At 41.9% G+C, this 16384-nt stretch overlaps 1 protein-coding gene across 3 annotated transcripts; it reads right to left on the bottom strand.

Moving 5' to 3' along the window:
* Positions 1-2155: 2155 nt before the first annotated feature.
* Positions 2156-13044, bottom strand: LOC109902228 (RRP15-like protein). 3 transcript variants are annotated; one of them, XM_020498401.2, is made up of 6 exons: positions 12919-13044; positions 12002-12306; positions 11656-11753; positions 8649-8838; positions 2545-2721; positions 2156-2410 (listed from the first exon to the last, which is right to left on the bottom strand). In XM_020498401.2, the coding sequence occupies exons 1-5, from the start codon at positions 12965-12967 to the stop codon at positions 2563-2565; spliced, it is 801 nt and encodes a 266-aa protein (XP_020353990.1). In that variant the 5' UTR covers positions 12968-13044; the 3' UTR covers positions 2156-2410; positions 2545-2562. The 3 variants fall into 3 exon arrangements, with proteins under 3 accessions (XP_020353990.1, XP_020353989.1, XP_020353991.1); XM_020498400.2 differs by having other exon boundaries at positions 2156-2721; XM_020498402.2 differs by having other exon boundaries at positions 2156-2721; positions 12002-12303; positions 12919-13016.
* Positions 13045-16384: the final 3340 nt, after the last annotated feature.

Raw genomic sequence — 16384 nt, 5'->3', positions numbered from 1 at the left:
AATGGTTCTCCCCTGGGTCTTTGTTAGGGAGTGGTACACTACAGCTCTCTCTTCATCCCTGCACCTGTCTTAGGGGGACTGTACCGTGTCAGCCATGAGTCCATGGACATTCCCGCCTCCACTCGATTTATCTATGTTCTTGTATTCTCACTCCCACAGTCATAATGCACCAGGTTGATTTACATTTGCGCTCCCAAGAAAATCCCACTGTTTTCATCCTTTGCCAAGGCTTTTTTCCTGTCTCTACTCAAACCTCCCTCTCTCACCCTGCCCCCACACCTCCAACACCACTCCACCCAAACCAAAGCCTGCAATTCATCAGCTGTGACAGGCTCTCAGAAACTCTCTCAGAGCCCAGCCTTACTGGTGTAAACCAGATGTCACTAAATCAGTACCCACACAGACATCTTAGGCCAACAAGAGGTGTGAGTGTGTGTGTGTGTAAGGTGCACGGGAAGTAGAGGTAGATATCTCACACAGGGAGGGCAGTTCCTGCATGTCCTCTCCAACACCTGCTCACTGTGTTGAACACACCATGACCTCAGTCAGTGTATATGGTACAGTAACACACAGAACACCATTACTACTTTAAGCCCTCTAAACATGTGTAGTGAGTGACCCTGTCATGTTTAATCCCCTTCTGCACCTGCAGATAACCCTATATCATTCCTTTACACACAGTGAACCTGTATTATTGACTCCTTCTCTACAATCCCTGTACAACGGCCCAGGAAAAACCTTGGGTCGTGTTCATTTAGGCATACCGACAAAAGGACGGAAAACAAAAACAAGTGTCTTATTGGGCAAATTCAGGTAGTGCCTTGCTGATTACCTACATCTTCTTCCATTCTGTGCCTAATGAACATGGCCCAGGTTAGAGCAACAAAGGGACAGCTGGACCTAATAAAGAGGGACAGAGGGAAATACCATATAGACTGAAGAGGATGAGATGACATAGCAGGCTGGTTCTCTAGCAGTGTGTCAACAGAGCCAGGAGAGCCCTGGCATTCCATAGCGGCAGGTCGCAGTGTTGCCATGACAAATGAGCATTCTACGCAGTGGAGACAGGTCGGCTGAGTCGTGGTGGCATTCTCCTTGCGGCGATAAGGGCGCTCTGCAAATATTTCCACTACTTGTATGTGTGTGGCAAGGGTCAGACAGGAAGAGAGGGAGTAAAAAAAAGAAAGAAGAAATGGAGAGAAAGAGAAAAGATTCAGAAAAACTGCCACTGGGCAGTCTCCACACCAACTTGGCACTCAGGGTCACTTTGAGGCGAGGGCCGTCACCTTGGCAACCGTCCAGTAGACACACACAGGCAAGCAGTGTGTAAAACGGGGTGAGCGTCACAAAACGAGAAGTTTATGTAGTGGGAGAGCATCTTTATGTCAGCAGCTGTTCCGTGCTCTCTGGCACACACACATTTCCTCTCTGAGGGGTCATAAGTAGCGCATCTCACATTCTCTGACAGACAGGGAGCATGTCTACCATGTATTTTGTTTGTCATATGATAACTACAACCACAGAACATACAAATATATATATACAGTATATATAATTGATGAAATAAACTAGATACTGTACAAAACACTAACTACATCTTCCTAATATTAAGTTGCACCAATCCCCTTTTGACCTCAGAACAGCCTCCACAAGGTGCCGAAAGCGTTCCACAGGGATACTGGCCCATGTTGATTCCAATGCTTCCCACAGTTTGTGTCAAGTTGGCTGGATGTCCTTTGGGTGGTGGACCATTCTTGATACACACAGGAAACTGTTGAGCGGGAAAAACCCATCAGTGTTTCAGTTCTTCAATCTTTTGTGTCTTGCCCATTCACCCCTTGAATGGCACACAAACAGTCCATGTCTCAATTGTCTCAAGGCTTAAAAATCCTTCTTTAACCTGTCTCCTCCCCTTCATCTACACTGATTGAAGTGGAATTAACAAGTGACATCAATAAGGGATCATAGCTTTCACCTGGATTCACCTGGTCAGTCTGTCATGGAAATAGCAGGTGTGCATGTTTTGTACACAGTGTATAAACACATTGATAGTCTTTAGATAAACTAGTGCTATAACTAGTAATATAACTAAATTAGTATTCAGTGAAAGGCTACATTAGAACTAATCACAAACGAATCCCAAAACTGAAAAAGGAAATGTTTATCAACTGGCTTTTTATTGAGGGACATGCAACTGTTATGAAAAAAAAGGTCTATATACAACAGAGTTCAGACAGAAAAATGTTCAGTGGGACATTTACAAGCCAGAGAGCACCAGCATTAAACAAACTAGGGATCCTGCCGTAAATAATTGTGCGCCAGAACAGGACCTTGACCCCAGTCTTTCTTCAGCTCCTGGTTCCATATAGAAAATTCAAAAGAGGAGTCTTTGGGCCTGGTAGGGCTGCCTCTGTGGGAAGAGGATAGGGAGGCTGGGTTGAGCTGATCTCAGCGATGCAGGACCCTTCAGCTCCATTCCTCACAGTGGACTCAAAGGCACGGTCTTCTGTACTCCTGGGTGTGCTCAGTCGTACACATACTTACACAGATGGGCCTGTCTGCTCAGTCCGACTCGCTGTTGTAGTCCTCTGCACCCCCTGGTGCCTCCTCCTCGCCCCCCTCCTCGTCGCTCTCCTTGTCCCAGTCCTTCATGGAGGCTCCCATCATGAAGTCATCTCTCAGCACGCTCCAAGCTGGCTTCTCTTCTGCCTCTCTGCCAGTCTATACACAAAAAATATATATTCGCTTTTTTTTATACAAAGATGGTACTTATTATCCATAAATGATCTGTTTCTTATATCAAATATATTTCCGCTTCAGGTGTATGGTCAAACACAGGAATAGACCACCACTATAACTCCCAACTCATCAGTCTCATCAACTGAGATGCAGTGGTCTAAGGCACTGCATCTCAGTGCTTGAGGCGTCACTACGGACACCCTGAATCCAGGCTGTATCACAAACGGCCGTGATTGGGAATTCAATAGGGTACTTGTGGCACACAATTGGCCCAGCGTCATCCAGGTTTGGCTGGTATAGGCCTTCATTGTAAATAATAATTTGTTCTTAACTGACTTGCCTAGTTAAATGAAGATTAAATAAAAATAAATACGAAATCATAACAATAGTCTCCTAGAAAGTTTCACAACATCCCAAAGTCAACAGTGCCACCAAGTGGACATCGGGGGAAACTACACTTAAGACAACAGGACACTCCAGAGAGTATTTATTAAATTATATGCAATTAAATAAAGCTGTTTTGATGGCAATTATTACAGACCTGCCTTATACATTATGCAGTTTATTACTGTTAAAATCTGAAATTTGTCAACAGAAAAAAATCTCGTTTGGGCGTGGGAAATCTTTTCCTGACATAATAGATGGTAGTTTGGGGATTGACATCAATCTAAGCCCTTCAATCCCCAGTGCCAGCCCAGCAATAACACTGACCCTCTAACCCTGAAGCCCTGTTAGTATATAAACATGTATGTCAACAGACTGTCCCTATGGTGCTGCTGTTATTATGAGAGCAGCAATTGTGTCTATATACACTGCTCAAAAAAATTAAGGGAACACTAAAATAACACATCATAGATCTGAATGAATGAAATATTCTTATTAAATACTTTTTTCTTTACATAGTTGAATGTGCTGACAACAAAATCACACATCAATTATCAATGGAAATCAAATTTATCAACCCATGGAGATCTGGATTTGGAGTCACACTCAAAATTAAAGTGGAAAACCACACTACAGGCTGATCCAACTTTGATGATATGTCCTTAAAACAAGTCAAAATGAGGCTCAGTAGTGTGTGTGGCCTCCACGTGCCTGTATGACCTCCCTACAACGCCTGGGCATGCTCCTGATGAGGTGGCGGATGGTCTCCTGAGGGATCTCCTCCCAGACCTGGACTAAAGCTTCCGCCAACTCCTGGACAGTCTGTGGCGTTGGTGGATGGGAGCGAGACATGATGTCCCAGATGTGCTCAATTGGATTCAGATTTGGGGAACGGGCGGGCCAGTCCATAGCATCAATGCCTTCCTCTTGAAGGAACTGCTGACACACTCCAGCCACATGAGGTCTAGCATTGTCTTGCATTAGGAGGAACCCAGGGCACACCGCACCAGCATATGGTCTCACAAGGGGTCTGAGGATCTCATCTCGGTACCTAATGGCAGTCAGGCTACCTCTGGCGAGCACATGGAGGGCTGTGCACCCCCCCAAAGAAATGCCACCCCACACCATGACTGACCCACCGCCAAACCGGTCATGCTGGAGGATGTTGCAGGCAGCAGAACGTTCTCCACAGCGTCTGAGCACATGTGCTCAGTGCGAACCTGCTTTCATCTGTGAAGAGCAAAGGGCGCCAGTGGCGAATTTGCTAATCTTGGTGTTCTCTGGCAAATGCCAAACGTCCTGCACGGTGTTGGGCTGTAAGCACAACCCCCACCTGTGGACGTCGGGCCCTCATCCCACCCTCATGGAGTCTGTTTCTGACCGTTTGAGGAGACACGCACATTTTTGGCCTGCTGGAGGTCATTTTGCAGGGCTCTGGCAGTGCTCCTCCTTGCACAAAGGCAGAGGTAGCGGTCCTGCTGCGGTCCTCCTCCACGTCTCCTGATGTACTGGCCTGTCTCCTGGTAGCGCCTCCATGCTCTGGACACTACGCTGACAGACACAGCAAACCTTCTTGCCACAGCTCGCATTGATGTCCCATCCTGGATGAGCTGCACTACCTGAGCCACTTGTGTGGGTTGTAGACTCCGTCTCATGCTACCACTAGAGTGAAAGCACCGCCAGCATTCAAAAGTGACCAAAACATCAGCCAGGAAGCATAGGAACTGAGAAGTGGTCTGTGGTCACCACCTGCAGAACCACTCCTTTATTGGGGGTGTCTTGCTAATTGTCTATAATTTCCACCTGTTGTCTATTCCATTTGCACAACAGCATGTGAAATTTATTGTCAATCAGTGTTGCTTACTAAGTGGACAGTTTGATTTCACAGAAGTGTGATTGACTTGGGAGTTACATTGTGTTGTTTAAGTGTTCCCTTTATTATTTTGAGCAGTGTATTTATACAGATGCTGTGAGATGGATTTGGCCTATGTTCCCCTTTACGGCCATCTTCCCATTCCCAATCAACATAGTGGATCGCTGCACCATAACTACCACCATATCAAACTACTTCAGTCAAGTACCCTCTTGCTTGAGAATCAGTCTATTAGATTTAAAAATAAAAAAATACTTATCACATGCTATATCCAAGCTAAAATTGTTTATTTAATTTATTCCTTATTTTACCAGGTCAATTGGGTTGCAAAGAGAGCTGACCACATTTAGTCAACTGGTTGATTGTTTGGTCGACCGCTATTTCTTAAGTTGAGAAGAGGCAAAAAAAACATTAAAAATCATGGTGTACAAGACACCTGTGGACTGATCCATTGCGGAGGCTGTGGGGATGGCACAGTCCATGCTGCAACATTAATAAAAAATTATATTACCTTATAACAAATGCGCTTTCTCCCACGTTGGATATAGTGAAACCACGACTAAAGGAAATCAATAAGAAGAGACTTGCTTGGGCCAAGAAACACGAGCAATGGACATTAGACTCTTGGAAATCTGTCCGTTGGTCTGATGAGTCCAAATCTGAGATGTTTGGTTCGAACGGCGGTGTCTTTGTGAGAAGCAGAGTAGGTGAACGGATGATCTCTGCATGTATGGTTCCCACCATGAAGCATAGAGGTGGTGGTGTGATGGTTCTTTGCTGGTGACACTGTCAGTGATTTATTTAGAATTCAAGGCAAATTTAACCAGCATGGCTACCACAGCATTCTGCAGCAATACGCCACCCCAACTGGTTTGCGCTTAGTGGGAATACAATTTCTTTTTTAACAGGACAATGACCCAACACACCTCCAGGCTGTGTAAGGGCTATTTGACCAAGAAGGAAAGTGATGGAGTGCTGCATCAGATGACCTGGCCTCCACAATCACCCGACCCAATTGAAATGGTTTGGGATGAGTTGGACCGCAGAGTGAAGGAAAAGCGGCAGGGTAGCCTAGAGGTTAGAGCGTTGGACTAGTAACCGAAAGGTTGCAAGTTCGAATCCCCGAGCTGACAAGGTACAAATCTGTCGTTCTGCCCCTGAACAGGCAGTTAACTCACTGTTCCTAGGCCATAATTGAAACAAAATGAGGATAAAGTCAAGGGGTCCTCCCGAAGGCACTGTAGGCCTATATTTCAATAAATACAGGCCATTCGGCAAGTATTCAGAACTCATTTTCCAGGTTACAGCTTGATTCGAAAATGTATCATTGTTTTTTTCACCCCAATATATACACAGTACCCCATAATGACAAAGTAAACAGGTTTTTAGAAATGTTTGCTAGTAAAAAAATATACTAAGTATTTTTTTAAAGTATTCAGATTCAGTCCTTTTATTCAGTCCTTTGTTGAAGCAACCTCAAGTCCTCTTGGGTATGATGCTACAAGCTTGGCACACCTGCATTTGGGGAGTTTTTCCCATTCTTCTTTGCAGATCCTCTCAAGCTGTCAGATTGGATGGGGAGCATAGCTACACAGCTATTTTCAGGTCTTTCCGGAGATGTTCCATCGGGTTCAAGGCGGGCTCTGGCTGGGCCACTCAAGGACATTCAGAGACTTGTCCCAAAGCCAATCCTGCATTGTCTTGGCTGTGTGCTTAGGGTCGCTGTCCTGTTGGAAGGTGAACGTTCGCCCCAGTCTGAGGTCCTGAGCGCTCTGGAGCAGGTACTTTGATCCATTCATCTTTCCCTTGATCCTGACTAGTCTCCCAGTCCCTGCCGCTGTATATGTATTTTGTATATGTACTAAACTGCGAGTTTGACCAATTCCAGTCACCTTGTTTAGGGGGTCCAGTGTCCTCCCCATGATAATTGACAAGCTCAGTTCTGGTGACTTTTTAAAAGGACATTCTACCCAAAACGAATGAAAATAAAATTATGCTGACCACATCCAAAATATAATTTCCACCTCAATAAATAAGCCCAATAACATACTAGTAAAAAATATTTTTATATTGGACCATGCATTGTCTACATCAGGGTTATTCAACTCTTACCCTATGAGGTCCAGACTGCTGTTTTTCTATTCTACCTGATAATTAATTGCACACACCTGGTGTCCCAGATCTAAAATCAGTCCTCGACTAGAGGAAAAAAGCTGTGGAACTGGCTTCGAGGTCCCAAGTTGAGCATGAAAGGTCTATATTATCAGATGTGCTACTAGCAATAAGCATTATCACCTGTAGCCCAACTGATGAGACATAGTGGATATAAATACATAGGCTGAAGCATGGGGTTTGTTTTTCTGCATTTACCCCATTGGACACATCCTGATTGTTATTATTAATAATAATTAACTTGAAAAATTATCATTTGGGCTTTCAAACGTGCTTTTCCCATAATTGTTGTGCGTTGACTGTTTCCGCAATTGGCATTTTGAAACTATTTAACCATCAACGTAATAAACATTTAAAAAACGGATGGTTTATGTTATGAGGCATGTCTTAACTTGTTTCAAAGAAGCCTTACCAAAAGCAGACCCACTTCTTCATATGCCACTGAAAACAGCATTTCTCTCATGTTCTATTGGTTTTCAAATCAACTTTCTTTCATTATTAATTAGCCAAAGGAACAATCCTAGTCATATTAGCAACCCATGCAAGTTGTTGCATGCTTTCTACATTTGTAACGGATATTTTCATCTCCGTCACATGAAACCGCTCTCATGTGCATTGAGAACTGTGTATTCCTGCTAATTGCATGTTGGTATTTATGGAAAAATACTTTAAAGGACTACTTAAATTGTTTTTATTTGTGGTGGTGGTGGGGGGTATCTGTACTTTACAATGCATATTTGACAACTTCAACTTCACTACATTCATAAAGAAAATAATGTACTTTTTACTGGTCCAATTCACAAATGTATCAAGAGAACATGCCTGGTCATCCCTACTGTCTCTGATCTGGCAGATTCACTAAACACAAATGCTTAGTTTGTAAATGATGTGTAGGTTGGAGTGTGCACCTGGCTATCAGTACATTTTTTAAAACAAGAAAATCTTGCCATCTGGTTTGTTTAATAAGGAATTTGAAATAATTAATAGTTTTACTTTTAAGTATATTTTAGCAATTACATTTACTTTTGATACTGAAGTAGATTTAAAACATACTTGTAGACTTTTACTCAAGTCATTTTTTATGAAGGCATCTTTACTTTTGGGTTGGAACATACTGGAGCTTACTGCCGTGTGCGCATTGCTTATAATGTAAAAAAAAAAATCACAGTTTATTGAAATCTTCTGTTGCTTTAAAAAAAAACAATTGTGTAGTGGTTGTATGAATTTGGGATCTATCGTCCCACAACTGTCCCAGAGTCTGTTTCAAATGTCAAATTTCTCACACAGAACGACAAGCTAACCAACAGATTAGGTTAACCTTATTACTATAGGGTATAGACAATTGACATAGGCTAGTGATTTTAATGTTGGTTTGCGGGGGGGGGGCGACAACGAAACATGACGACTTTAACCCCTGCCGAAGACCAACTTCGGGAAAACAACATATCAATAGTGGGAGAGAGAGGGGGATGAAACTCACCGTCTGTCTCTCTGTCTTGATGACGACCTCGCTGCCCCCCTCTGTGCCCCGCAGCACGTTGATGAAGTCTTTCTTGGAGACAGAGGAGAGGAGCTTAGCCTTCTTCCTCTCCGAGCCGCCCGCCTCCTTCACCTTCTCATCCACTGTTTTCTGGTGCTTCCTCACAGCGTTGAACAGCTGTACTACTCCCCTGTGAAGAGAGGTACACAAGACACTGTTTTTCTGGTAGAATTTCAAGCCAATTCACTTTAAGATTAATTGTAATATTTTGTGATGCTTATATTTAGCATAAATCATATAATGCACAAGATTTTTTCCTGATCTAATAATTTTGTTATCCCCATCTTCATCTGGTAGGCACTATCATCATTAAGAGATATGCAGATCCTTCAGAAAGTACTCATACCCCTTGAATTCCATTTTGTGTTACAGCCTGAATTCAAAATGGTTTAAAGTGCCCCCCCCCCCACCCATCTACGCACACAACCCCATAATAACAAAGTTAATTTTTGTTGTTGAAATATTCGCTCATTTATTGCAAATGAAATACAAAAATAATTTATTTACATAAGTATTCACACCACTAAATGAATACATGTTATTATCACCATTGGCATTGATCACAGCTGTGAGCCTGTCTGTGTAAGTCTCTAAGAGCTTTGCACACATGAATTGTACAATATTTGCCCATTATACTTTGTTGATCATTGCTAGACAACCATTTTCAGGTATTGCCATAGATTTAAGCAGATTTAAAACAAAACTAACTCGGCCACTTAGGAACATTCACCGTCTTCTTGGTAAGCAACTTCAGTGTATATTTGGCCTTGTGTTTTAAGTTATTGTCCTGCTGAAAGGTGAATTTGTCTCCCAGTGTCTGGTGGAAAGGATTTTGCCTGTACTCATCTCCATTCTTGTTTTTTTTTTTTATCCTGAAACCCCCCCCAGACCTTAACGATTACAAGCATATCCATAACATGATGCAGCCACCACTATGCTTGAAAATATGCTGCATGGTACTTAGTAATGTGTTGTATTGGATTTGTCCCAAACAAACACTTTGTATTCAGGACAAAAAGTGAATTGCTTTGCCACATTTTTTGCAGTATTACTTTAGTGTGTTGTTGCAAACAGGATGCATGTTTAGGAATATTTGTATTCTGTACAGGCTTCCTTCTTTTCACTCTGTCAATTAGGTTAGTATTGTGGGGGTAGCCACAACATTGTTGATCCATCCTCAGTTTTCTCCAATCAAAGCCATTACACTCTAACTGTTTTAAAGTCACCATTGGCCTCATGGTGAAATCCCTGAGCGGTTTCCTTCCTCTCTGGCAACTGAGTTAGGAAGGACACCTGTATCTTTGTAGCGACCTGGTGTATTGATACACCATCCAATAGGGATATTAAAAGTAATCTTCTGCCAACAGGTGCCCTTCATTGCTAGGCAATGGAAAACCTCCCTAATCTAGACTTTTTCCACGTTATGTTACAGCCTTATTTGAAAATAGATTCAATAAATACAAATTCCTCAATCTACACACAATACCCCATAACGACAAAGCAAAAACAGAAACCTTATTTAGGTAAGTATTCAGACCTTTTGCTGAGACTGGAAATTGAGATGTTTCTACAAATTGATTGGAGTCCGCCTGTGGGAAATTCAATTGATTGGACATGATTTGGAAAGGCACACACCTGTCTATATAAGGTCCCACAGTTGACGGTGCATGTCAGAGCAAAAACCAAGCAATGAGGTCGAAGGAATTGTCTGTAGAGCTCTGAGACAAGATTATGTTGAGGCACAGATCTGGGGAAAGGTAGCAAAACATTTCTGTAGCATTCAAGGCCCCCCAAGAACAAAGTGGCCTCCATCAATCCTAAATGGAATAAGTTTGGGACCACCAAGACTCTTCCTAGAGCTGGCTGCCCGGCCAAACAGCCTGCTTAGAGTTTGCCAAAAGGCGCCTAAAGGATGAGAAACAAGATTCTTTGGTCAGATGAAACCAAGATTGAACTATTTGGCCTGAATGCCAAGCATCACGTCTGAAGGAAACCTCGCACCATCCCTACTGTGAAGCATGGGGCGGCAGCTAGCTTAGTGGTTAGTGTTGGGCCAGTAACCGAAAGGTTGCTAGATCGAATCCTTGAGCTGACAAAAAAAATGTTCTGCCCCTGAACAAGGGAGTTAACCCACTTTTCCTAGGCCGTCATTGTAAATAAGAATGTGTTCTTAACTGACTTGCCTAGTTAAATAATGGTTAAATAGCGGCAGGGACTGGGAGACCACTCAGGATCTCAGACTGAGGCGAAGGTTCATCTTCCAACAAGACAAAGACCCTAAGCACACAGCCAAGAAAACGCAGGAGTGGCTTCAGGACAAATCTCTGAATGTCCTTGAGTGGCCCAGCCAGAGCCCGACTTGAACCAGATCGAACATCTCTGGAGAGACTTCAAAATAGCTGTGCAGTGACGCTACCCAGCCAACCTGACAGAGTTTGAGAGGATCTGCAGTAAAGAATGCGAGAAACTCCCCAAATACAGGTGTGCCAAGCTTGTAGCGTTCTACCAAACACTCAAGGCTGTAATCGCTGCAAAAGGTGCTTCAACAAAGTACTGAGTAAAGGGTCTGAACACTTATGTAAATAAGGCATTTCTGCATTTTGTTTTTTAAATATACATTTGCAAAAAATTCTAAACCTTGTTTTTGCATTGTCATTATGGGGTATTGTGTGTAGATTGAGGGGGGACTATATTTAATACATTTTAGAATACGGCTGTAACGTAACAAAATGTGGAAAAAGTAAAGGTGTCTGAATACTTTCCGAATGCACTGTACTTATTGATTCAAGACATTTCAGCATTCCATTTTTTAAATTAATTTGTAGAGACCAAAAATCTCAATGTAATCCATTTGAAATTCAGGCTTTAAATTTGGAAAAAGTAAAGGAATGTGAATACTTTCTGAAGGCACTGTAGGTTTGTAAGCGGCACACAAGTGTGTATGTACCTGGTAGCAACTCTCTGCAGGTTCCTCTCATTCTCTCGGTCTTTTACTAAGTCTGGTTTCTCTCGACACATCATCTCCCATGCTCGCTTTTTATCAGTCTGTCAGCCAGGAAAAAAGTAATTATGCACGCACATACAGGCAAGCTGTACTGAATAAATGTCATGGGTGCAAGTCAACTCCAGCTGAATTGATATCAGGCTATCATCTATCTGATTTCAATAACGAGCATCAGTTTAAGACCTGTTTTCATTAAAGCAAGAAATTGACATACAGGTAGGTACATCCAAAAACAAACAAGTAGGACTATGCACACAAACATCTACAGACATGAAAAAACACACAGTACCTGTTTCTTCCTCTCCAGATTCTCCTTCTTCTCCTTCTCCTTCATTTTGTCCAGCTGTTTGTTCTTCAGCAGGATGCTGGGTTTGCTCTCCGGTGTCTTCTTCTGCAGAATCTTGGCCATGGCCTCCGCCCATCCAGCATTGGGGTTGGTGTCTACATCATCTACTTCCCTGTTGCCTTCACCCTCTTCTTTCTCCCCTTCACTCTCTCCATCCTCCTCTTCACTTCCTTCAACCTCTGATCCCTCTCCATCGCTCCCTCTGTCAGAATCATCACTCTCAGCGCTGTGGTCCTCATGGGGCTCTTCTGATGTGTGAAAACAAGGCATTTATCATATTGTCTTATACAAATAATATCTAGGCCTAATCCAAGTAGCTCTGCCACTTCATATCTAGCTTAACCTAATAGACATTTAACACCCTCTAATATTATCATTATTCATGCTTCTCTGTAAAACACTAGCTACAATCTATTGATTCATTAATTATTAACTACATTAACTATTGATTCGATCAAATGTGTGGCTTACAGACAGCTTTCTAGCCAATTATCTAAGTTAGATCCATATGCTAGTCAAGTTACATCGCATAGTCTAGCTAACGTTAATGCCATTTGACGTTTCAAATGCAGAGTGAAGACGAATGAAAGCAAGTACTGTAGCTAGCTAGTTAGTTGATCTGCCTACTTAACTTCATAGGGTTTAATGTAAATGTAACTTTTTAGATACATAACGCTAGCCAACTATGCCTAACGTGCAGCCATATATTATCTGATCATGCTAGTGCCAATGCTATAGCTAGCCTAGCTACCAGCTTGAGTCCCGTCTGTTGGGTCTGGGAGAGACAAACGATACAAGGTTAATCATCTCGCTAGCTGGCTACTTCTTTTGAACAATTCTAAGAAAAATAATTAGTGTACCTAATATCCCTGCTGAGTTCTCCACATGTGCCTTTTCCACAGATGCCATTATTGTTGCAGCACTGAAACTACTCCGTAGGAAAGTAGTTCCGTTCCGTGTAAAAAGTTCCCACTTGACTTGACCTTAGTCCAAAGGCCGGCAGATGGCGATATTGAGCCGTTTCCTCTTACCGTCCAAAGGGAACACATGCAGCCAGCTATACACTTGTATCCTTAGTGGACCGGTTCATACATAAAACATTCTCCATTCCGGCTACAAAGGCGTCGATTTTCCTCCTTACCTACATTTTATGGATAAAATATACATACTTTCTTTATGAAACACCATTTCCACCATCTTGCTAGTGGCTAATGCCTAGGAATGCTAGATCTGGATGTTGCGAATCACGTTCAGCCATTCAGGTTGCAGCAGTCTGTTGTTTACCCCTGGCTGAACGAGGGGTGCAACATCAGGAAGTAGCATTAGCCACTCTAGCATGGTGGTGGAAAATGGTGTTTCATAAAGAAAGTATGCAGCCTGAATGGAGAATGTTTTATGTACGAACCAGTCCACAAGGGATATTAGTGTATAGCATACTTCAATATCGCCATCTCCCGACCTCTAGGGTAACTTGACTGAAAATGATTATGGGTTGACTTGACTGACTCCGTGATATTTTTAGCTACACAAAAAAAACTGCCTGCATGCCACCCTGAGGGTCCTTTACTGTTCCAAACACACACACACAATTTTGTCAAGTATATTGCACAATCCAGATGTGCACAGCTCTTTGGGATTTACTCAAAAAGACTTACAGCTTTAATCACTGATTAAGGTGTTTATAACATGTTTTGACTCGGGGTGCATATTTATCCAATCAATATGTATTATTGTTTTATCTTTTTATGAATTTCTATGTTAGAATCATTTTTCCACTTTAAAATGTTTCTGCTTGGAATATTTTGTGTAGATCATGAAAAAAATCTAAATTAAATCAATTTGAATCCACTTTGTAACACAATGAAATGTGAAAGCCCAAGGGGGTAATACCTATATGCACTGTAGGTTAATAACGTAAACATATATTATGTTTTGTACTTTCTTAAACCGGTGGACTGTGAATATGTGAGAAAATGTATAGACGACTATAACCACAGACGTTGTTTGGTTCAGATTTGGTCCGGTCTGGACCGGCCCTGATATGGCCCAAACATAGACTTGCCCAGGGTTGGTTCCGATTTGGTCCTGCCTGACAAAATTGGGTCTTGTTAATGGCTGGAGCACATTAAAATAATACCCAGAGTGCTTTGCAAGTGTTCATTTTTGTATTTACATGGTGGTCATTTAGCAGACGCTTTTATTGAAAGCAATTTACAGTCAGCAAATTGGATCCAGGTGTGACTGTCATCACTGTCACAGCTGCAACCTAACTATTTAACATTACTGAGTGAGTAGTTATTGTACATCGACTGTGAATTTAACTATGATCACTGCTCCATTGTTACTGATATTGTGTGCCACTGGTGTGCTGTTTATTGGCGTGAGTGTCATTTACCATTTGTGTTCACATGCCACTTACCTGAGGTCCTCCTGTGTGTTTCAGTCTCTAAGCAATGATGCCACCGCTGCTGATTCCTTGCCTCTCAACCAGAGAAATACCTGGCTGACTACAGTGGAGTTGCAGGCCAATGACGTCACCAGGCAATGTTCCCACAGCTGAGCAGAGGATCCAATACGACAAACCATGCAGCAGATCCCCAATGGTACAGTAAGTAGTACAGCACTTTGGTTAAATACAAAGATGAAATGTTATATTCTACTCTCTACATTTTGATTGACAATGGTGCTTGTGTGCACCTTAAACATTTTATGAGCTTTGATGAGAAGCATAACCATATGGATTTAGAAGTATAACACAGAAACTATTGATAATGCTATCTATAAATCTAACATACTCTTTTCTGAAAGTTATTTTAAAACTGTTGTTGGTCCCTTTCCTACAGAAAATAATCCAACTGGTAACTCTGAATTGGACTACTGGTTTCTGTCAAAACACCCACACTGTGATAAAAGTGACATTGTGAAAATCCTAGATATGGAACAGCTTGGATGTCATCAGTCTTTGGGCAAGTCATGATGAGGTTAAATCTCTCCCTCCTTCCCTCTGTCTCTCCTGGCCTCTTCTCTGTCACTTCTACCCTCCTCTCCTCGTATCTCCTCTACATCACGTGGATATTGCGGCCTTCTTGATCAAGTTCTAATGAAGTGGTCAGTATTCTCTGATGATTCTCAACTCAACATAAGCAAGAGAGCTCTCCTATGTTTTTTTTGCTCATAATGGTAGATGTGGATGTACTGTATTTATTCTGTATCTTTCTAGTTGCACAACTAAGTGTCTGATTTACAATGACATAGTCTGCTCACTACAATCTTCATCCCAATATATTTTGACATGCATCCCTTAACACCCAGTAACTACTCTTCCTCCTTCAGGCCGACAATATCTGCATGCTGTTGATACGCCCCAGACGCAGAGACTGGAGGACACAACAGCCATTATTTAATATCTGCTCATAATTACTGAACCAAAATATAAACGCAACATGTTTAGTGTTGGTCCTATGTTTCATAAGCTCAATTAAAAGATCCCAGAAATGGTTTACATCCTTGTTAGTGAGCATTTCTGATAATCCATCCACTTGACAGGTGAAATCCAAAGATTAGGGCCTAATTAATTTCTTTATATTGAACTGTTACTCAGTAAAATCATAGAAATTGTTGCATGTTGGGCTAATCATTTTGTTCAGTATAGTTATCAGTTATTACCAGGGGCACAACTTTGGAATTATTATTATGACATTTCTTTTCAGAATAAACACTCCAAACAGCCTACCCGACCGCTCTGAGGGGTCTGCATGGTCATAAAGTACAACGTTGCCTGTTTTGTATCACAATCCAATGATAAAACTGGGGGGGACAAAAATGCAACTTCCGACTGTGGGGGGACATGTCCCCCCCGTCCCCAGTGAAAGTTGCACCCCTGGTTATTAGCTGTGGAATTTTCCTTCTATACAGTATTATGATATGATTGCTTTGTAACTCTGCGACCAATCTCTAATCACATCCTGTAGTCATATAAAGTGGAGTTCCTCCTCCACCAATAGCTCAGGGTTGCAATGTTAAACGTTGAACTCCACCCTCTTATAAACTGAGGTGAACTGATAGACAGTGGACCAGCAGCAGTCGGTATGTAACCTGACACCACTGGAAGTCTTCGTGGCATTTGTCTAGAACAAATGAAAACGTTATTGAACTATTTACAGATTACAGATTACATATACAAAAGAATAAAGATAAATAGGAATATATTAGCATATACAATGGAATTATGTATTTAAACATTTTTACAAATCAATGAAAAATTTAAAACTGAAATGTCTTTAGTCAATAAGTATTAAAATCCTTTGTTATGGCAAGTCTAGAGTT

This window comes from Oncorhynchus kisutch, linkage group LG13, assembly GCF_002021735.2.
Source record: "Oncorhynchus kisutch isolate 150728-3 linkage group LG13, Okis_V2, whole genome shotgun sequence".
NCBI lineage: Eukaryota > Metazoa > Chordata > Actinopteri > Salmoniformes > Salmonidae > Oncorhynchus > Oncorhynchus kisutch.
This window is presented reverse-complemented; position numbering and strand designations above follow the sequence as displayed.